The sequence below is a fragment of the Phocoena phocoena genome, chromosome 3 (assembly GCF_963924675.1).
Source record: "Phocoena phocoena chromosome 3, mPhoPho1.1, whole genome shotgun sequence".
Taxonomy (NCBI): Eukaryota; Metazoa; Chordata; class Mammalia; order Artiodactyla; family Phocoenidae; genus Phocoena; species Phocoena phocoena.
This window is the reverse complement of record NC_089221.1, coordinates 30,204,169-30,227,258: the sequence shown is the minus strand read 5'-3', so window position 1 is coordinate 30,227,258 and position 23,090 is coordinate 30,204,169. Positions and strand designations below refer to the sequence as shown.

At 39.8% G+C, this 23,090-nt stretch overlaps 1 protein-coding gene across 4 annotated transcripts in view; it reads right to left on the bottom strand.

Annotated features, from left to right (window-relative positions):
- Positions 1 to 19,990, bottom strand: part of SLC1A3 (solute carrier family 1 member 3) — a 74,197-nt gene extending 54,207 nt beyond the window's left edge. For all 4 annotated transcript variants that reach the window (XM_065874161.1, XM_065874162.1, XM_065874164.1 and 1 more), the window contains exons 1-2: positions 19,864 to 19,990; positions 17,985 to 18,256 (exon numbers count right to left, since the gene is read on the bottom strand). In XM_065874161.1, coding sequence (XP_065730233.1) covers positions 17,985 to 18,165 — 181 coding nt within the window. In that variant the 5' untranslated portion in view covers positions 18,166 to 18,256; positions 19,864 to 19,990. The remainder of the gene's footprint in view (positions 1 to 17,984; positions 18,257 to 19,863) is intronic.
- Positions 19,991 to 23,090: the final 3,100 nt, after the last annotated feature.

The window sequence follows — 23,090 nt, the reverse complement described above, 5'->3', positions numbered from 1 at the left end:
TGTTAATCCATTTTCATCATCTCCCTGTCTACACACCACACTTTCTGTCTACATGGTCCCGATATTGCCTTGGCAACTATATTGTACAGACTTGCTAGTTGCTGGCAAAAGAAGACAACAAAATTAGCAGAGACTTTTTCCAAAAGTTTTCCCTGAAAACTTAGGGGATAATAAGGGAAAGAGAAAGCAATTTTCCCCTTAATTTGATTCTGCTCCTGGAACTTTAAAAAATATTTAAATGATAACTCTATAGGTATATCAAATTATGCTTGGTACCTTTGGAAATGTTCAGAAATTAACAGATGTATTGAATAATTTTTCTCCTTCTCCCCTTTTCCTAATAAACTTTCTTTGCCCCCCCCCCAGATTTTCTTATTCCATTATTGTAAATATTTTCAAAAATTTTACTAAACCATGTGAGTTATAGAGAAGTACTGAGTAGTCTAGAGGCTAGAGGTTGGGGGAGGAGAGAGAATACTGTGTAGACACAAGTTTTTCCAAAGGAAGCAAGCAGTCCTTTAAGGAAACTGAACCATCTTAACTTCTTATGAAATGAGACACAAAGTTCATTTCAATTGTTACTGTAACTCCAATTTCAATTCTTGGACTCCAACAACATGAAGTATCCATTCTTTGATTACATACCGTGATATCGCAATTACAAGTTGAATCTACATGACTAGAAAATCCAGCTGACCCTGTTTTCAAGACCTTCAGAAAAATATTTATTGCTTTTTCCCAATGTAACAGTAATATGTTCGGGAGAAAAAAGTTGATTTGGAAAATGTAGAAAAGAGGAAGCCAAAGCCTGCCTTTATTGGTTCTACCATTTAAATAGCAAATAGCTAATACTGACTGAGCTCTCTCTATTTGCCAGGCATTGTTGTTAGTGCTTTACCTGTATTAGTATCCATATATTTAATCCTCACAAAACTCCCAAGACATAGGTACTAATTTACCACCAATTTACTGATGGAGAAATCTAATCATAGTGAAGTTAAAACATGCCCAATTTCAACAGCTCTTCCATATCAAAGTCAAATAGCCGTCCATTCAAGTGGCAGAGCTGGGATTTAAACCCAGGCAGTTTGGACTCAGACCTCACATTCTTGACTACTTTTCATACTTCCTGTCTCTTCAGTAGAGCAAAGACAACTACTGTTAGTGCTTCCCTGAGCTTCTTTCCAGAATGTTCTCTTACAGAGTTAAATACACAGGGATCACGCAGACTATACTTTTCCATATATAGTCACCATAAACATCACTTTTAAGCCTCATGATAGCAGATCCAGTGATTGTATCAAAATTTACTTACTACCATTTTTGTTGTTGAACACTTGGTTGTTTCGCAGTTTTTACTTTTATGAAAAACACCATTATGAATATACGAAGGCTGGTTTTTACCTAGAGGTATTTTGTTTAGTGTAGTTCAGGGAAAGGGAACCAGTGCATTAAAGAATCTGGTTACCAGCTGCGGGGAGGAGAGAAATAGGTGAGGGAGATTAAGAGGTATAAACTTGCAGTTACAGAATAAATGAGTCATGGGTATGAAATGTACAGTGTGGGGAATATAGTCAATAATTATGTAATATCTTTGTAGAATGACAAATGGTAACTAGACTTATCATGAAGATCACTTGGGAATGTATAGAGACATGGAATCACTATGTTGTACACCAGGAACTAACATAGTGTTGTAGGTCAATTATACTTCAAAAACAAGCAAACAAACTCATAGAGATCAGAACTGTGGTTACAAGAGGGGGTGTGTGTGGGGAAAGGAATTGGATAAGGCAGTCAAAAGGTATAAACTTCCAGTTATAAGACAAATAAGTACTAGGGATGTAATGGACAACATGACGAATTAACACTGCTGTACGTTGTATATGAAAGTTGTTGGGCATTCCCTGGTGGTCCAGTGGTTAGGGCTCCGTGTTTCCACTGCAGGGGGCATGGGTTCAATCCCTGGTCGATGGACTTTCACTAAGCTTTTTGTGATAATCATTTCATGATGTATGCAAGTCAAATCATTACGCAGTACATCTTTGTGTGTGTGTGTGTGTGTGTGTGTGTGTGTGTGTGTGTGTTGTTGTCGATTTTTTTTTAGCCGAGCTGCAAGACTTGCGGGATCTTTGTTCCCAGACCAGGGATTGAACCCGGACCCTCAGCAGTGAAAGCTCAGAGTCCTAACCACTGGGCTGCCAGGGAATTCCCATGCTGTACATCTTAAACTTATACAGTGCTGTATGTCAATTACACCTCAATAAAACTGGAAGAAAAAAAAAAAAAAGCATATGACTACCTCAATTCATGTTATCAAATTGCTTTCCCAATGGATTGGCCCAGCAGTTTAATACCCCATTAGTGAATGAGAAGACTTTATTTCCCATACCTCTAGGAATGGAATATTATCATAAAAACTTGTTAAAAGAAGCAGAATTTTTGAATGAGTAAATAGTCTGTATATTTGTTTTCTTTTGAATTTACTTAACATCTAATGACCATTCCTCCTAATTGTATTTCACCAGTCATTTACTAAATCCTGATAGTTTAAGAGTTTATGTATGTGTGTGTATATTTGGTATAGATTCTTTATATAATAGAGATAATTACCCTTTGCCTATGTTTAAAATAATATTTGCTATAGTTTTTTTCTAATTTGCTTGCCATATATTATTACTTAAAATATACAGGTGTTCTACAAATAATGTCTACACATCTTTTTTATTAAGTGATTTCTTCAAGAGTTATAAACTTTAATTTCCCTCACCCTCCCAAGTTTGAGAAATCTTCAATACACTTTTCCTTTTTCGATAGTTTGCTTGGTTTTAAAATCTTAAATCTTTAATCTCCCTGGAACTCTGTTTGGGGTAAGGTATTTAATTTCAATTTTCAGTGTGCATTATTCAATACAACAGTATTAACAGCACATAGGAATTATAAAAAGCTCTGGTTATATCTGGTTCTTTCCTACTTGTTCATATAAAGGTCAAGTTACTAAAATCTGTGCTTTATCTTATAATAAGCATGCAAGGAATAAAATAAATATTATAAAGTTTACTTCCAATCAAATGTATTTTCACTGGCATTGGTTATGTTTTGTGACTTTTATTTACATGCATTTAAACGTTTGTCATTCAATTAAAACAAAAAATATGCACAGTAAGCCCAAGAAACTCATTTTGGTCTTCTGGAATTTGACCATACCAAGCGAGTAGGAATTTTAGATATCCTTCAAATAACAATTTAAGAACAAGTTTGGTTTTACAAGATCCTTTCTAAATACAGTTTTAGAAATGTATTTACTCATGTACAACAATATTTTCAAGGGTCGGTAGGATCCTGCCTAGTCCAGAAATACCCATTTAAATTATAATTCAGAAAAAATTGGTAAGATAGCTGCTCTACTAATGCTCTACTAATGATACAGAGCAACAGAAAGACAGTCAAGAAGGCAAAGTCTCAAGAGGTGGTGAAATTTTTCATCTGTCTCCTTCCAGTCAAGATGGTCTTGCTTGGAAGTGTTAGTCCTGGCATCTACCCTAGAATGTCTCTGTTTCTTTACCGTCTCCAATACAGAAACCACATTTTCTAAAAGCTCTTTTTTATAGTAGGAACTGCAGAAAGATGACATCATTTATTTATAAGGGATAGTTTTAAGTCAAGTGCTTTGAAGAGAGGAGTTGTTTAGAGTGATAGCACATTGCAAATACACTTTGAATCCGTTTTGTCCCTGACTGTGCTTTGGTTTATTTACTGTCTCTGGGTTTATCAAGTGAGCCATTTCTACTCTTAGGAGAGATTATGTGGGGAAGGGCAGTTTTTATTGGGCTCTTACTATGTGTTAATGGTGGTGTGATCCTCATCACAACTTTATGAGGTAGGTATTATCATATCTATCTTAAAGATGAATACGCTGAAGCTCAGGAGTTAGTTAACTGGCTCAAGGTTACACAGCTAGTAAGTGGTTGACCCGGGGGCTTCCAAACAAAAGCCAGTGCTCTATCTACTAGCTTGCTTGAAGACAGTTCTCAAATGCACCTGGCCTCTGGGTCTTCAGCATCTCTAACCCCCCAAATTGTAGAAGCACTTGAGTACTAACCCTGGATCTGCTAGAGATGTCCCAGAGGCACCTTCGGAACCTTCCACAGGTCCACTTACTTTTTGAGGATTCCACAATATGGTTATTAGTATCAAGTCACTGTTTAAAATGGTTACACCAAGTCCCTTTTCATGGAATGATTTAACTAAATGTATATAGAATTTATTAATTAAAGTAGCCTGCCTTTTCCCTCCAGTGCACACATTTTAATCCTTGGAAACCATCAGTAACAAAGGTGGGAAAGACATTAAATGAAAACATCCTTCAGGTTCTCATGCTTAATGACAACAGCTAACAGTCTTCAGCACATGCAAGATGCCAAGTTCTCACAAGCACAGATGCCATGGAAGCCAGGACTGGTACTACCCATATCTCACAGATGGAGAACCAGTCACTGACAAAGTAGGTAAACTGCCAAAACCACAAACCTGTATAGGTCGGAGCCATAGTCAGCGTAGAGAGAGGTCGAGCTCTTCTCAAGGTCAGCTGAGTGGCTGAGGTGGGCTTCATACCCCGCTCCAGGGCCCAGACCCTCACCCACTATGCTGTACTCATGGCCTTTCAGTAGACATGGTACGAATTTAAAGAGCCTAAGTTAGGACACAACATTTTATCTACATTTTCATTCTCTTTTGAATTAGGTTAACTAAATATAGAGCTTAAGTTGAGGAAAGATTTTGTTGATTTTACTTAATGAAGTCCACATCTAGCTTTTTTTCAGTTCCTTTGTTAAATGAATAAACAAAAGCCATTTTTTCCTTCAGCTTTCTGCTGGGACAGGCAGCGTTAGAGGTGAAGCCAGTGTGCTGAGGTCAGCCAGCTCTCAGCATCAAGTTAAGAGGAGATGCTCTGCATATGCAAAGATGGCTTTTCTGGGTAAGCAGTTCAGGTTTCTCATGAGTCTTCCCTGAAAACAAGTTCTCACAGCCTGATACATAGACTTCTCAGAGCCCTCTCCACTCTGCCCTTTCGACCAGTTAGAGGGAGAAGGGTGGAGGGAAGCCTGCTTCCCTTCAGTAAAGCAACTCACTGCCTCTGCAGAGCTGAGTTCCATTAGTGGGCACTTATTTAAGCCCATTGATTGATATTCCCAGAACTAATAAAAACTTTTATGGCTACCAGATTTTTAGTGCAAAAGAACAGATCCTTTATTATTGATTACTCTGCAAAAATAACCATAAAAACCAGAAGAACTTCCTAACAGGATTTGTTAGATCCGAAGCAAACTTTGCAAAGTTGGCATCTTGGTGGCATTATGTAATACATAGATGTCACGAGCAATATCAGAATTCCTCGTTCTCAGCCAACAATCTCATAGTATTCTTATTTTGGTATTTTAACAAGATTTCTAGAATCTAGGAAATATCTTAACAAAAATGTTTACCGTGATCAAAATTAACCGTCCTTGTTGAATGCTACAAACAAAGATGCATTTTTTAAAAATACTTTTTCTGGGGCTTCCCTGGTGGTGCAGTGGTTGAGAGTCCGCCTGCCGATGCAGGGGACGCGGGTTCGTGCCCCGGTCCGGGAGGATCCCACGTGCCGCGGAGCGGCTGAACCCGTGAGCCATGGCCGCTGAGCCTGCGCGTCCGGAGCCTGTGTTCCGCAACGGGAGAGGCCACAGCAGTGAGAGGCCCATGTACCGCAAAAAAAAGAGAGAGAAAAAATACTCAAGAAAAAGAGTCCTTCAGGGGTTCACTGTTTCTCCCTGGGGAGTCTATACAACAAATACTTCTTTGGAAGATTAAATGTCACTTCACTTTCTAAACTAAGACACAATGTGCACCCTGGAGCCTCAGAAAGAACACATACCTGGTTCACTTTTTTTTTTTTTTTTTGCGCTACGTGGGCCTCTCACTGTTGTGGCCTCTTTCGTTGCGGAGCACAGGCTCCGGATGCGCAGGCTCAGCGGCCATGGCTCACGGGCCCAGCCGCTCCGCGGCATGTGGGATCTTCCCGGACCGGGGCACGAACCGTGTCTCCTACATCAGCAGGCGGATTCTCAACCACTGTGCCACCAGGGAAGCCCCGCTGGTTCACTTTTGAAGGCCAGACATTCACAAGTTAAAGCTAAAGACCTGTTTTAAGAATTTGGTTCATATCTAATCTGAAAAAAATTATTGAAAATATTAAGAAGCCAGAAAATATTTAAGAGTAAAAGAATGAAGCACAATCTGAAGTAAACTTTAGACCAAATCACCCACTTTAACTTTTGGTGGATGTTGGCGTTTGAAATAGTAAAGTTTTACTAACGTTCCCGCCCTATCTCCAAACTCTGTCATGAACAGATTGGCAGACCAAAGCCTTCTAGAGTTATTATTCACAATGCAAAATTCTCCAGGAAAAGAGACGATGGCCCCCAAAGAGCTCAGATGTCAAAAGAGAATCTAAAAGTGATATTGGCATTGATTTTGAGAGGAAGATCTCACATTCTGAGGCCAGCTGTAAGAAAACTACCAAAGGCCCACCACCCAAGGTGAGCTAACTAGCTCTTCTAGCATTTACATTGCAAACCAGTCAAAGCCCATTCAAACTCCTACTGGGAAAAAGCTTGGCCTGCAGATCTTCAACCAGAAAGGAGACCATGCTGTCTGCTTGAATGCAAGATGGCTCAAAGATATAATAGTATCAAATATTTTTGTTGATAGCACACCACTGGTTTTATGTGACAAAATACTATTCTTTCCCAGCTAGGGTCTTTTCCTTTTTGTAGTAAAAAACCAAACACACAAACAAAAAACCAGCACTACTTTGCCTCAAGTTCACAACAATCTAATGTATGATGTAATAAAATCACAGGAGTGGCATCCATTGCCTTTGCCGTATTCTATTGGTTAAAAGCAAGGTCACAGTTTCCACCACACCAAGTGAGCTGCATGGGATGCTAAGGGCTTTGTCTGACCTGCAGTCTCTGGGCCTGGCCCCCAGCTGCTCCCCCAGGAGCAGAGGAACTGCTTAGTTGCACCGACTCCCTACTGCACTCCAAACTCTGATTTCTCTCGTGATGTGGGAAACTGGTTCTTGTCTGAACTATGATTTCTCATATGCTTAGGTTTCTAGATTCACAAACTAGGAGTGATAGCTCTCGATTCCTAATTCTCTCACTAGACAGGTTTTTTGGGGTATGAAAGACAGCAGGTGTGATGCTGTAGAAAGATCATAGTCTGGGAGTCAGAGATGAGGGTTCTGGGCCTGATGCTGCCAGTAAATTACGCTAGTAGATACTTCACTTAAATGACTGAATCTTCATAGCACACCTACAGGACTTAATATCACCATCTTATAGATGAAGAGACTGAGTCCTAGAAAAAATAAGCCAACTGTCCAGGATTACGTGGCCAGTAACTGACGTTGGCAAAATGGGGTTTTAAACTTAGATCTGCCTATTTCCGCAGCTAATATCTTCAAGTCACAATCTCTTTGCCCTCCCTGCCCGCTTCTTAATCTGAATAATGGGAGAAACAGATCAGAAAGGCAGTATCTATGACCTTCTTGAACTTTAATATTCTCTGCTACATATTCTGAGCATTATCTTAGCTGTTTTATATGCATTCATCTTGTTTCTTCTAATGAATTCTGAAGTCCTTGAGAATGCCTACGAAAGCTTGTAGTAAGTCATAAAATGCTTTATCAATTTGGCCATTACGGTTATTATGGCAGGTACTCAATAATTATTTGAGAGATCAAATAAAAGTTTCTATTTCAGAACTTGGCTAGATCGTGGCCCAATTTGGAGAAGTTAAAAGCCTGTCTCACGCCAGCCTGATGAAGCTGCTGGATGTAAAGTTCCATTAACTCATTTTTATAAAGAAGCCAAGGGCAAAATGGAGAATTTACCTGCCCAAGAGGTCTGCTGGTCCCTGGCTTTTTGTTTCAGCTCAAACTTCCAGGCATTTCCTGGTGAGAAGCTACTCTGTGTTTGAGCCAACCTTTCAACCCTCCCCCACTCCTCTGTTCCCACATCCTTCAGAGGCCCTGGCTTGGCTCATTCTTTTGTCCTTTGGTATTTCCTGTTGCTGGAGGTGGGAAATACCTGTTCCAGCCTTGTTCCACCAGTGGTGCCCAGATAACCAGCCGTGGGTGACTGATGACCAGGCACGGTACAGATGCAGACTCAAATCTGCATGGCGTGCAACACTGAGAGACAACTGAACCGGAAGAACCTTGGAGTTCTTAAAAGCCTGGTGCTTTCTTCTTAAAACTGCACTAACATAGACTATGTGAAACGGTAATATAATTTATAAATAATCCTACGGGTCTTTAAATGTCCAATCCATTGTCATTAAAAAAAAATCTATTTTAGAAATAGTAACTGAAATCACCAGAATCTGTTGACTTCCTTTCTGGGTAATATATACAGTTGTGAGTAGAAACTGGAAATGAAATATATTTTAAAATTTCCAAGTTCTCCCTGTGCCTTTGCTTGTCTGTCATATGCTTGCCAGCCCACACAAACTTCAAAGTCCACTCATCTCTACCTGTGGCAGCAGCCCCACTGGGGCAAACTCTTTTAAATCTCACAATTTGGAAGAGTAAATGACTCCAACCTCTATGGGGTATAAATTAGCTATACAAAATCACAAATGGGTATACCCTTAGTCTCAGCAATTGCACTTTTAGGGATGTATCCCACAGATATCCTTTACCAGGGTGAAATAACTTTAATCCCAGATTATTCATTATACCATGTGAAAAATGATATCAAAGGGTTGGAAACAACCTAAGTGTCCCATCAATGGGGAACTGCTTAAATAAAGTATGGTTCACCCATACAATGCAGCCTGGAGAGGATGAGGTGGTTCTTTATGAGCTAGTAAGGAATGACATCCAAGGGATACTGTAAAGTGAAAAAAGCAAAGTATGAAGTGAGCTATATATACTATGGCACAATTTGTAAAAGGCAAAAAAAAAAAACAAAATTAAATAAATATGAATTTATTTTTATGCTGATAAAATAACTCTAAAGTCACAGAAGAAACTGATAACAAAACAAATTGGACCCCTGGGGGATCTGTGTGGGTGTGACACTTTCATTTCATTTCATTTTTGTTCTTTTTGATTTGGGGCAATGTAGATTTATTTATTTCATAAGTAAAATAACAAAATAAATACACACACAAAAATGGCCCACAATTAAAAACAAAATCTGACTGAATTTTATTTTACATCTTTTCTGCTAAATGCCTGAATCTTTCTAAAAACTCACTCTGGGTCTGGGTTGCTTGGTCCTCAATCTGCTTTAATTTGCTTTAACAATGAGTTTCCTTAATTTGGGTCATGGAGAGGGGGGACACTAGCGTGCTCAGATTTATAGTTGAGGGGATCACTTTCTGACCAAAAGGATTTTTTTCTGGAGACAAGGAAGTGAATCTGAAAAAACTTTGAACTCAGTCGTTATAGGCTCGTGTACTGCTTCACCCAATTAGCCAGAGTTACAAGTATACCAGAGCTGAAAACTCACATTGTAAACCACTCAGCAAAGGTATGCTCTTTCCTCATCTGTCACGTTGTGGAAAGCATCCTGATGCCAGAACTTACAAAGCCCTGGCAAGTTTATTGAGTTGCAGCTTTATGCACAAGACTACTTCATTTGCCTTAAAAAAGCAAATCTAAGACAAAAGTAAATAAATAAGAAAAAAGAAAAGAAAACAACTTGGGTCATAGGCAGTCTCTTCAAAGACTCATCATTTCCTTCTTGATGCCTTTACCTTCACATTCATCAACACGCTGAAGAGAGCAGCAAGCACATGGATCTCTGGGGTTTTGCCTTTCTTGCTTCAAAAATGGAATTTCCAGTGATGCAATGTGTCTAAAAGAAGAGGCCATCTTTTCAGGGTGAGAAGGGCAGTAATTGTCCATCTCTACTCTCATTAGGAACAAATGAGCTTCATCTTACAAGATTTTGAATAGAAAGTCTCTCACTAATAGCCCACTGTTTTCTCTCTGAGAAGCAACAGCATTTTGTGACCTGGAATCATTGCTGGAGAACTGGAGAAATCTCTTTGGGGACAAGAAGAATAAAGTTGTCCTCTCAGGAGACAGGGACTCAGTCTTGAAATTCAAAACTTAAGTGTACCTTTCAACTCGCTGCTCCTAAATTTACCTTCAACTCTTTGATAAGATACACAGAGGAAAAAAAGGAGTGCCTTTCCCCGACATTGACTTAATTCAGCCAGGGTATATCTTCCTTTATCTAGCCTTGGGGGTTTTATTCTTCTCTTTTTGGTTTCAAAACCACTTGAGTGCATTTTTTTTTTTTTTTTTTGGCTGCATTGGGTCTTCGTTGCTGTGCATCGACTTTTCTCTAGTTGCGGGGAGCGGGGGCTACTCTTTGTTGCGCTGGGCGGGCTTCTCATTGTGGTGGCTTCTCTTGTTGCAGAGCACGGGCTCTAGGCACACGGGCTTCAGTAGTTGTGGCTCACCGGCTCTAGAGCGCAGGCTCAGTAGTTGTGGCTCATGGGCTTAGTTGCTCCGTGGCATGTGGGATCTTCCCGGACCAGGGCTCGAACCCGCGTCCCCTGAATTGGCAGGTGGATTCTTAACCACTGCGCCACCAGGGAAGCCCTTGAGTGCATTTTTGATTGGGTCTAGTGATGGGAATATTCTTGGTCTAGGGAATAAGCTCTGGGTCATTTTGATAGCACTGAAGCTTGACATAAAACTCATAATTTTTATCCTCGGTGAGCACAATGGCTAAAGTGTGTGCCCTGAAGTGCTCTGTGTGTTTGCTGTCAGACCAAATACTTGGTGAATGATGGCACCCCAGTGTTCCATAAATATCAAGAACTCTTAACACCTGGAATGTAAAGCTTGGAAAAGACGGTGCTTAAATTCCAGTTGCCTCTTCCAAATAGCGTAGGCTCTTCACAACCTTGTTTACTCTACAGCAAAAACAAAGGCCTGCAATTTTCATCCCCTGATTTATACAGAAGATGGAAGGGCAGGAGTGGCTCTGCAGAGGTGTGCCTCAGTTGTATCCTCAAACATTGCTTAGGAAACATTGGCCACCACACCCAGAGGCAAGAACTTGACAGTCAAGAATTCAAAGCAAGAGAAGGCAGCCGCTTCATAGATTTGAGAGACTGGCTAGAATGAGTTGGGAGATCACGAGTTCAGGAAAAAGGTCCTTGCAATGGTACAGCATCATGGGCTGAAAAGAAAACCCTCATGCGTCTTATTCCGTATTTTCAGCTTTAGAGGAAGACAAATTAGACTTTAAATGATAGAGTTGGAGGCAGACATTAGTCCAAATGTAAATGTAAATTTTGGAGTTGGAGGCAGACATTAGTCTAAATGTATTTTGCTGGTGAGGAAATATGAGGTCCAGAGATTTGTCTTAAATCATAAAGGGAGCTGACGGCAGAGCTGTGTCTGTAAGCAGGACCTTTAGACTCTCAGCGCTTTCTCAGCTGTGCTCCAGACATTCACAGATACTAATCAGAAGGGGGGATGAACTGGCCATGGACTTACATTGCTATAGAGGGCAATGGGAAAGCACTCTGTAAACTGTAACACAGCCACAATGGAAGATATTATTATTGCAGGTAATTGTCCTGAACACACATACTTATTTGATTACCTACTTGAAAAAGAAACAAATTTGAAATTGCCTGCTCAGTTTTCTCATTATCTGAATTAACAGGAAGAAAATAGAGCAAAATAAAATCCAGAGACAATCTTAGAACAACATTAAGCCTTCTACTCCCTACTTCAAAATAACCTTTACCAACTCTGTTAGAAACCAGCAACATTTTCTCCAAGTTTCCAGAACCCCTCATCTTGCTTGGCTCCACTCTGATGGGGGCGACAATTAATGAACAGTAGACACCAAAATGCTGGAGAAAAGGAGAAACCAGGGAGGTGGTGAACTCTGATGGGTCCTGAGTGGTACGAACAAACATGCACTATTGAGTATGTTACAACATTTATTGAAACCATTTTCTCAGCAACTTCCCATTTTCCTGAGACATCACTCCCTCCATTGAGCAGTCTGTGTTGTGATAACAGCTGCCTGGGGATTACTTTCTGCTTGGCTCAAGAGGCCAGGTAGGTAAGGGACAGATAATGACGGTGTCACTTACACTGAGGCTTTCATCTCTGCCTCTCAAAGCCGTTTACAACTATTAAGTCTCTTCCTACGACTCTCTTGGCTCCCTCCTCTAGCCAAGGAAATAGAAGACACTTCCAGACCTAAAGCAGGTGACCGTCTTCTCCCCTTCCCACACCCGGTCCTCCCTCACCCTTGGCTCTCAGTCCTCTGGCCAAGCAGCATCCTCAAACCCGCGTGTATTTTCACTTGATGCCCTAGCACAGATGGAAGCCAAAGACGAAGGGCTGACGGTTTCTTTGGACACTTTGCCTGCCAAGCATTTAAGGACATTATTTAAGGTTACATGGTCGTAAGTGGCAGAACTGGGATAGAATCTTGGCAGAGAGGTGTTATAATTATTCCATTTTACACATGAAGAAACAGAGGATCAGTTCCAGAAATGGGACATCAACCTAAGCTTCTGACTCCAGAATCCGTGGCTCTGATCTACTCCCCTATTCAGTCCTGGACTCTATCCCCAGGACAGGAGGCAGCTCTCTGGAATGCTTTTGGAGACGGTGGGAGGGAGGGCTGGGATCTAATGCTAGTCGGCTATTTGCTATTGCTGTCCCCAACAATTTTTCTATCCCTATGTCACTTCTCCAGAGCAGGGCATTATGGATCCACTGCTTCCTAGCTCACCCTCCAGCCCAGCCCTCTGCCCAGGGAGTCTCTGTGAGTGACAGTGACTAGCTGGGCTCTGGTAACACCAGGGGAGGGGCTGCCCCGAGCTTCTGGAAGCTCCTTCTCTTTTCCAGGAAGTGTTGAAGAAACTGGAAATCTGAACCCAGAAATCTGTTCACCATTCTTTGGATTCTTGTTGTTCAGCCTGGGTGGAGATGGCCTTCTCTTAGTAAGCTGAAAGGTGTCAGCATGGGGGCCACTAACTCAAGCGGTTGGCTAGCTGGGTCCAGACAGCAGCTGATAGCTCACTACATTAATGAACCTGTTTGGCTGAACTAACTGACTCGGCTGGATGTTGTATGACATGTCCAAGGCTCAGGATACCACTACAGCATTTCTGGGAGATTATTGCTTCTAGTTATAAAGAAGGGCCCTAGAGTTAATACTGCTCCCAGAATAGACTCACTTACAGAGTAGCTTATGCAGTAGGATAACCCGATGCATTGATCGTTATCCATTTACCTTCAAAGACAGAGCCTGTCTTCGTTCAGTCTGGAGATGGTAAGGCTACCTTCCAAATCTTTATCTATGCTGAGCCTCTTACACTGTATCTCCACTGCAGCCCGCATCTCAAACTCAACACATCCAAAACTGACATTATTACTTCCCCCGTCTTCTTCCTGTGTTCCACCATGACTGATGGTACCAACGCCACTCGGTCACCCAAGCCAGAAATCAGACCATCGACCTGCAATCCACCTTCTCTGTCAACTCACATGCAATCAGCCACCAGGACTCAGGAGTGACCCTTGTTCTGAACTCTCAATTCAGTCTCTCCTTTCCACCCCTCCTATTGATGTGTCAGTGCACATCCTTAGCTAATTGGTGTAATAAAACAAGAATGGACATTTCCTGAGAGGAGGGACTAAGCATCCAGAACGCTGTGGTGGGTAAGAGTATGAACTTGGAGCCAAAATGGTGGATTTAAATCCCGGTCAAAATGCATCAACTGTGGGATAAGTATCTGAGCTTCGGTTTCCTCATCTATAAAATGAGAATAAAAATACCTCCCTCCCTGGCTTGTTGTGAGGATTAAATAAAGCTAACATACCAACAACACTTACAACACTGCTTGGCACCACATAAGTGTCCACAATATATATTATACATGTAACGATAGATGAGGAAACTGAGACTTCAGAACAGGTAAACACCTTCTTTAGGATCACACGGTGATTAAGTGCGGCCGGCATATGAATTCAGATCATCAAAAGCCACACTTTAAAAATGTTACCACGTGGCACATCTATGGTTCCACATGTGGTTGTTAATAACAAAGTAGAACGTCTAAAGTACCAACACAGAAAGACACCATATACGATATAGAACTGTATATACAATGTGGTCTAATTTCAAAAAATATTACGAATTTCTCTACTACTACCTCTGAACCCCATATATTCCTTTGCCATCTCATTTTTCATCCATCTCTCCTACTAAACCACCTGAGGGCAGAGATGCCACATTGTATAGCATAGAGCCAGATACACAGCATACAATATTTGTTAAGTTGCTGAATAGCATTGAATCTTTAAAAAAAAAAAATGTATTTATTTAGCAGATAATAGATGAGTGACATTCTGTGACTTGAACATGACAAAGGATTTTTCTTTCTTTCAGGGAGATGTCTGAGGTCCCTCTGACACAACTGACCACAGTATGAAGTAGAAAGTGCTTCCCGGAGGAAGAAAGACAGTGACCACTCTTCTCAGTGTTTTTTGTCAGACAGCTGCCTGCTATAGCCCTGGAAGACACTTCATCAAATGCTTTAATGATGAACTATCTTAAAGGGACTTAGCACTTACCACTGCCTTCTTTCAAGTTGCTAGCCTGCTCCCGTTACATGGGCTTTGCAGCCTGGCACTTTCAGACTTTGACATGGCTTAGAAATGACATTAGAAATGTCATTGCATAGAAATGACATCACATTGCACATGTGGTTCTATGCCTGTGTTTGTAGAGGAATTGGTAGTGAAATATCTACAATTCCCTACTTTTTTTGAATATATGGATTCAACATGTCTCTACTCCTCCTCTGTATTTCTAGCTTCTATTTCCACACACTAAATGCACATTTATTTTATTTCAAAACGATGAAAGAAAACAGACTGAACAAAAAATTCACCCCACTACGTAGATTTTCCCAGTCTTTTTTAGTAAAAGTGATCAAAACCTAAGAATTTGAAAACAAAGTAATTGGGACTTCCTTGGCAGTCCAGTGGTTAAGATTTCACCTTTCAGTGCAGGGGACATGGGTTTGATCCCTGGTCGGGGAACTAAGATCCCACAGGCCACAGGGCAACTAAGCCTGCGTGCTCTAGAGCCCACACGCCACAACTAAAAAGAAGCCCACGCACCACAACGAAGATCATGCATGCCACAACTAAGACCCGATGCAGCCTAAATAAATTTTAAAATAAATAAATTAAAATTAAAAAAGAAAACCAAGTAATAGCTATAGTTCTTTCTTGTCATTTCATCTTTGGAGAAAATAACTCTTTTCTTCTTCCTTCCTAGCATCTTTCCAGTCTTTCCTTGTGCTGCAGCAAATAAATTTGAGAGTTGATGTCCCAGACATGTCCTTTTCCTATTATTTCTTTTAGGGTTGGTGTAGACATGGTACCCAGTGGCAAGCTAAATGAGCCTTTGTTTTCACTGGGCCCTCAGTGGAAGAGGCACCAAGAGATAGCTGAAGGCTTCTTCCTTCTCTCCTAAATCTGTTTGCTACTAAGTTGCGATTCCAAGTCTTTGGTGTAGACTCAGTGGTCTGACTGTCAATGAGACCTCTTTATTTGTTTCTTTGTTAGTGCCTTCTTCTTGTTACTTCTACCTCCTCAGTTTCCATTAGTAAAGCCAACCCTGAGGGCATCCTGCCAAGTTATCTACCCCAGCTCAGCCAACTCATCACAATTCTCACAAATCTTAGGGAAAGTCCTCTTTGGGCTAGGAAATGATCCCAGAACTCATAGAGAAAATGGACTCTTAAATCCTGCCACTATCTTCCTTCTATCAGAGATGTTATTTCTTTGTAATCACTTAAGAACTTCCTTCCCCATTGATCTGATTTCCACGTTCAGGTTTTATCACTTTCCATTTCTGTGTTCTTCACCTGAAACATTTCTGTCCCAGAAATGGAACTCTTGTGTTTAGAACACCATTTTGAATCAATGTTTCTGCATCTTTTCCAAACATACTCCAGTATCACTGAGCTCTATTATTATACGTATAGGGTTGCAAAATAAATGGGTATTTGTTAAATGAAAGAGGAATGCAGCTTAATCATTTGTAGGAGAATTATACGTTTTCTGCTGAGTTTAACTGAGTAAATCGTGTAGCAAAATGACAAAGCTATGTGAATGCGTGTAGCATTGCTTGGTAATCGGCCTCTACCAAGACATGGCAGCATTTTTCTTCCTGGCAACTCTCACAAGATGTCAGCTAGTCAGGAGAGCACTGAGCTGGGATGGCAGAGTGGTTAAGAGAATGGCCTCTGGCACTAGACAGCCTGAGTTTGACTTTCACCTCTAGCATTTACTAGCTGCGTGACTTTGGGCAAGCTGCTTGATCTTTCCGTGCTTAGTCTCCACTATGAAATGAGGATCAGAGTAATCGTACCTACCCACTGCCTTCATAAGCTTGTTTAAGGATTAAGTGAGCTAATATAAGCAAAACACCTAGGAAGTAGCTGGAATAGTGCTGTATAATCGCTCACAATTATTATTACACAGCTATTACTTGGCTTGACAACGACTGTAATTCAAAGAAAAAAACCGAGATGAGAATACTGTATTTTACATCAACTTCCAAGACAATGATACAGCACTGAAATACTTCTTCCGGGAAGATATTCAAACCTGGAGACCTAAAGGAAGCCATTACTTCTCTGAGTCAATCAGGAAACTTTCTTTTTGAACATCTCTGGAATTAATTGAAGAGTCATTAATCACCAACAATTACTAAAAGGAGCCAAAGATGTTGAAATGGAATATATCTAAAGTCTTGTGACAAACTACTCTTCTGCTATATTCCTATTTGTCTGCAATCTAAGAATCCTATTTTTGGAGATAAAGTTATAATTATATTTACATGCTATAGAATTTTCTAAGTTTTTATTGTCATTACCTCTTATATTTGACGGTGATCTTGGCAAACTCCAAGGTAGAGATTAAAGCCTTTTTTTGGTGGCAGATTAGTAGAAATTTAAGTTATAGCATTTTTTACAACATGACATTGGCTTATCTGTTTACCAGCCTAAGGGTTTCTATATTGGTTCAAAAATTCTGAGTAAGTAGGTTTTTCAGCTATATTTTAAAGGAAGATTAATGCTACCTACAAGTAGCAGATATAATTGCTAATTATAATGAACTATAATCTCAGATACCAATAAATCAAACAAAACAATAATGTTTTATTTGTACAGATTGCTGTCAACAATGCTAAATTAGTAAGAGACTGAAATGTTTCAAAAAAGGTTTAGCTATTTATGGCAGACACTTAGAGACAATGAATGAGGGATCTGTGTTTACATTTCCCCTAATTTACCTTTCCCAGTCACTGGACGAGACAGTGTATAAACAGAAAAGATTCGGCCTCTATGTCTGTGTTGATATTCAGCTGCAAGTCAGCACCAGTTAGAATATAATTACTATTAGGGACCTGCGTCTCATTCTGGGTATACCAATAGTGTACATTAGTTTTAAGTGAAAGTGACATTGCATAATGATCACATTTTGGCCAAATCTAGAGCACTTGCTTGTTTCTATTGTTACTTAACTGCTCAGGTCTTAAGATTAAATTATCCTCTTTTATCCTTACATGAGATGGAGAAACATTTGATTTATTTCCCTTCTTCACACAATCAATTGATTTGCATAATGCCTAATGAGACTCTTTCAGATTCCCACATGTTTTACCACATGTTGTTCCAAATGTGCCAACAGACTGTCATTTAAAGCAGAAAAAGAATCTTCAAATTCAGAGGAAAGCCTGGGCTATCCTTTTGAACACCTACAATCAGTTCATCTGATAATATTCCCAGGCAGTCAGATGCCCCCGAGAAACAAGATCTAGTTGTGCTTTCTTTTTTTCGCTTGTTATCAAATGACTTACCCACAATGACTGCAGTGACAGTAAGCAGCACAAAAGCATTCCGAAACAGGTAACTTTTAACATCTTCTTTTGTGATGTTCTGCACTTTCTTCTTGGCCAAGAGTGTGCGTTTACGGACCCCTTGCTGGAATCTCTCCATCCTGCCTCCCATCCTGGCCTCTTCTCCATTGCTTTTAGTCATGTTTTACTTCTGCAGAGTGTCTCTTCTTTGAACTTCAATGTCACGGAATCAGCCCCAGAGAGCCAGTCCTCTTTGGTGTTCAAGAACACAACTAGACGAGAGAGAAAGAGACAAGAATTACAGCCTCCAGGGGTGAGAAATCAGGGCTGCCCGACACCAGGGGAAGCTGTTGGCAAACTGCATAATCTCAGTAGGAATCAAGGGCTGGAGAGTGGCAATGCCAGATCTCAAGGCTAGAATGTGCATATTTTACTGGACCACGTGTGGGGCATGTGCATAAATCCAGAATATATGAGCAGGTACTTGTGTTACATTTTTAAACATTTGTCCTTCCCTCTCCAGTGAAGCTATAAAAGGGCTCATCAGAGCTGGGTGTGACTGAGCACCGTTACCCCCACCCGATCCCCCAGAACCTAGCCAAGTACTTTGCACAATGTTCGCCCTCAATAAATGTCCAATTGAATTAAACGCACAGGAAACGCTCAGTAATTATACTTAATGGCTCATGTTGTATACATGGCAAAGGCATAACCAGGTCAATGAAATGAATTAAGATACTGAGATTTCACAGTCAGAGGTTGCTGTTATATATAATAAAGTAACTACCTTCTGCATTAAGAAAAAAACCACGATAATATCAACTAGTAAATATGCTTATGAAAAGAACACAAGTACCCACAGGCCCTGGGAAATACATTTGACCCTTTCACGTGGTAACTTTTTTTTTTTTTTTCATAAAATAAGCTAAGTGCACTGGGCACGTTTATAAATCATCTGAAATCATAATTCATCTTCATTTTGGTCCCAAGTAGAAGTACAAAGTAGCATTTGTCTTTGTGGCAAACATGCTGGCGTCTTCTGAGGAAACTATCACCCACTTCTCAGTATTTTAAAATTTAGGATTTCTAGAATAGATGAGGAGATTAATTCAATTTTCATTCCAAACGTTACAGCGTGCGGTTTCTAGTTTCTTTAAAGTGCTCCTAGGTTATTCAGATATGTCTAAGTAAATCTCTCCTTGGTGGAAATCAGCTGTTTTGAAAGATCAAGGGATTCCTCCTGCTGTTTTACAAGATTTCTAATCCGTAACCTTTCCCGTGATAAATCCAAGTAAACAATCAAGTCGTGCCTGTGGACGTGTGTATCTGGCAACGCGAAAAGCCAGTGTGTGCGTCCGTGTAGGAGGTAGCTAGAAAGAAAGAGACTCCTCGGAAGCTTTTGGCAAATCCAGGTGCAGAAAAAAAGACTAGTCTTAACAGTTTTGACTTTTAAATAAAATTGCGGGCTGGGGTCAGTGATAATAAGACGTACAACTCGCTCAAGACTTCACAGCAGATTAAAAGTTTAGGAAGAAGTGAAGAAGAGGAGACACGAGAGACCAAATTTTTTTCTCTCCTACTAATCTCTGATTCCCTTTACCAGTCACTTTAAAACAGACCAGCTCAGCCTTGATTCTTTCCTAGAGCTCGAACCACAATCTGTCCCCCATCCACCCTGAATGACTCAACTCCAGATTAAGAGAGGACACGGCGTAAATAGACACCACACGCTCAATGCATTAAATTACTAACATGGACTTTATCTACCAAAATGGCTAGCTTTTACTCTCGCTACTCCTCTGCTCGGGAAACAAAATACACTGGCAGAGAAATGGAACGAGAAATGTAGCCCAGCAGGAATACAGGACGTCAGACTTACCTTTTCTGATTTTGTAACGGGTGGAAGATACCCCAGGCAATGACAAGGTGAATTCCCAGCAGGTACAGCGGAGCAACAAAACGCAGCGAGCAAGGCGTGCATGTGCTCTGAAACTGCAAATTACTATCGGGGCAACTTAAGAAAAGGGGCGGAGTCTGTGCCCGGGAAAGGGGGAGTGGGGAAAAATGAAAACACCACAGGGAAGGAGGGGGGAAAGCCGAGGTTTCTGGAATATTGATTAATCTTGGCGCACCAGAAGCATGCTTGCTGGCTTTGTTTTGCTCCTTAGACCACTTTTCCAGCTTTGTCAGTTCACTTTCATTAGAAATGCAAAACCGGGACCAGGAAGAATTGAAGAATAAAGCGCACACAACACTCAGAAAGCTTGAAGTCTTGATTAGAACGTTTCAAAGAAGACTTTTCTGAGGCTAAAGTTAATTATCTCACATAATGGCAGGTTTCCTCCCCTTAAGGAAACACGAGAGTGTGCTCTTTTGCCTGGTTGTACAACTGTTATGATGAAAGAGCCCCTCTTTTTAGAATTGGGGAAATAACTGGCATTTCTTGGGAAGACCCGGAACGCAATCAAGTATAGAGAAAAAAAATACTATAATTCTCTAACCTTGTCTAAACTTACTCAAAACACAAGCTGAAACATGCCTCTATTTTAGCAGTTTAAACTCTATTATAGCAAATCTAATTTAGCTCACCGTCTGTGTTGCAAAGATTCAAAAAGGTAAGAAGCACAAAGATGCCAGGATCTTTGCTAAACTACTCAAGTAAAAAGCATTTTAAGACCAAGAGTATAAATGCACACTTGAAGTTTGGTAATTTCAAAAGATAAGTTGCTGTGCGGACAGATGCCTCAATTTTAAAGGAGGCTAAATGTCCCCCACACCCCCTCCTGCCTCATCATTTTTAGGAACTAGAAAATTCTCATTGCCTTGAGAATATAACTTGCACTTTTAGTCCACCTTTCTTAAGAAGGAAATAGATTGTGAAGTCGATTTTTAAAAATTAAAAAAAAAAGATTTTTGAGCCTGACTCAACTCCAAAACTTAGAACTTGTTTAGTATGAAGAAAAATGTTTAACAGAAACAAAACTCATACCAAAAATTACAGAGTTCTGTATTCCTGTTTATTAACTCTCATATTCCCCATGCAAAATCTGCTTAATTCTTGTGTCTGTTTTCCAACAAGAAAGTATGTCTTTTTCCCTTATTAACAAATCCAGGGAGATTCTAAAGGTATGTCTCCTGCCAAGCTTCAACTGTTGCATGTATATACTCTTTTGAACAGCTCCTGGTTGGAAAGCAACGGTGAATCACGTAAATGCTAAAATTATAAATTAGCAGCAATTATAACAAGTTTTAAACTTGCATCATTTTAAGAGATTATTGAGAATATCTACCTCTGCCAGTCCCACCCATCAGCAATCTTTCTCTTCCTCTTATCTCTTAGGTCACTTAGCATCCATATCACATAGTTTAACACATAGTTCCACTGTCTCCTACTGCTCCTTTCTTTTAAAAAATCCTGTTAAATTTTGGCTTCTCAACTAAATTGTAAGTTCTTTGAGGGCAAGAATGGGTCTTATACCTGATACATAGTAAACATTAAATTCAACTCCTATGAATGAATGACATAATATAAGAGTATTAAACAAAACACTTTGCAACCTTCTGTGTTAAAACAAAATCACTTATTTTTATGTTCACACTTCTGGCCTAGCTACGTGGAGCACATGTCATTTCTCAATGCCATGACTACATTTTAAAGCATTTATTTACTACACTAGGTCCTCTCTGAGCCATGGGTTTACGACTAATTTGTTCACATTTCTTGTGGAAGTGACCTGTATTTCAAGAGAACTTAAAAGAGAAATCTTTATATGATTTTTAATGGAGTTTCAAGTCAGGTGGTATTTTCGTTTTTAATTCTATTTTTTTTATAGGCAAGAAAAAGCACTAGAAAAACCTCACTTTGGTTAGCATAGAGATGAGAAGGCCCTAGTGCCCCTTCTTTTTTCCTTTTTTCTAATCCCCAAAGCTTGGTTAAAAACCACTTCGTTATTTTAGTTTGCACAGACATTATGGGAGTCTGGTGAACCCCGGAGAAGGGAAATAATTCACCACTGAAAGTTTTGTTGGCTGTAATAAAAACCCAATGAGAAAATGAGATGCAAAAAGTTTCAGTTCAGAGTTCATCTGAATTACAAGGTTTTAGTCTGGGGGACATATTGGGAACTACTTCTTTTAAGTACCACTTTCTCTTTTGGAAAGCTATAGCAATAATGCCCTCAGGACAACTTGGGTTTACTCAACACATATTTCTTCCTTTTCCTCTATTTTATAAATAAGACCCTTGAGCATTCAAACATTTTTCCTTCTTAGAAATACTAAATAAGCGAAACAGCAAGAAATTATGAACATGTCTCTATATGTCTCTATATGTATTTCATTTAAAGCTACTCTGGGTAGGAGACACAGAGCTAGGAAATCACTTTAATTTTGGTATTTCAGAGTTTAAAAAAAAAAAAGATGTGGCAAAACCTGCTCCTTTTAAAAAATTTTCCAAGAATTTTCTTTGAACATGCTATTATAAAGTATGCTGTAGGTAAATTCATTTGGGGGGTTGGGGAATGTCACCATAACAGGAAACAACCAAATCCAACCTATCCTTGAACTCCATTAGTTTCAAGTATGAGGGATCATGATTAACAAGTAAGTGTCGTAACATAGTACAGAACAATCACATTTCAGCAGTCAAGATAAGGGAATTTGAGGAAGAATATGATTAGAAATCCTTTTAAACTTTATTGAATATTTTCCACTTTTATTTGTAATTTCATGGGAGATTTTTTCCTTCCTTGTTCAAATAGTTTACATTTTAGAATCACCATAAGGAATGTCAATTTTCCTTCTACAATTTGGAAATTGTAGAATGTTAAGACAATGAAGGGGACTTGATTTAACCCCAGGGGACGCACTAGAGGTAGCAGGAGTAGACAGAGTACTTGTGGTAGTTGGTCTTTCATTTTGTCTTAAATTTTTTCCTTCTTAGGTTTGAATGTAAAAAGCAAAACAACAAAAAATTGATGGTGAATTATGGTTAGGTTTTTAATGATTTGGGTTTATCTTAAACCTATGTGAAGCCTGAAAAACCCAACTATAGAGGTGAACTATAATTAACCTTTATCCTACTCACTCGTTCAACAAACCTTGAGC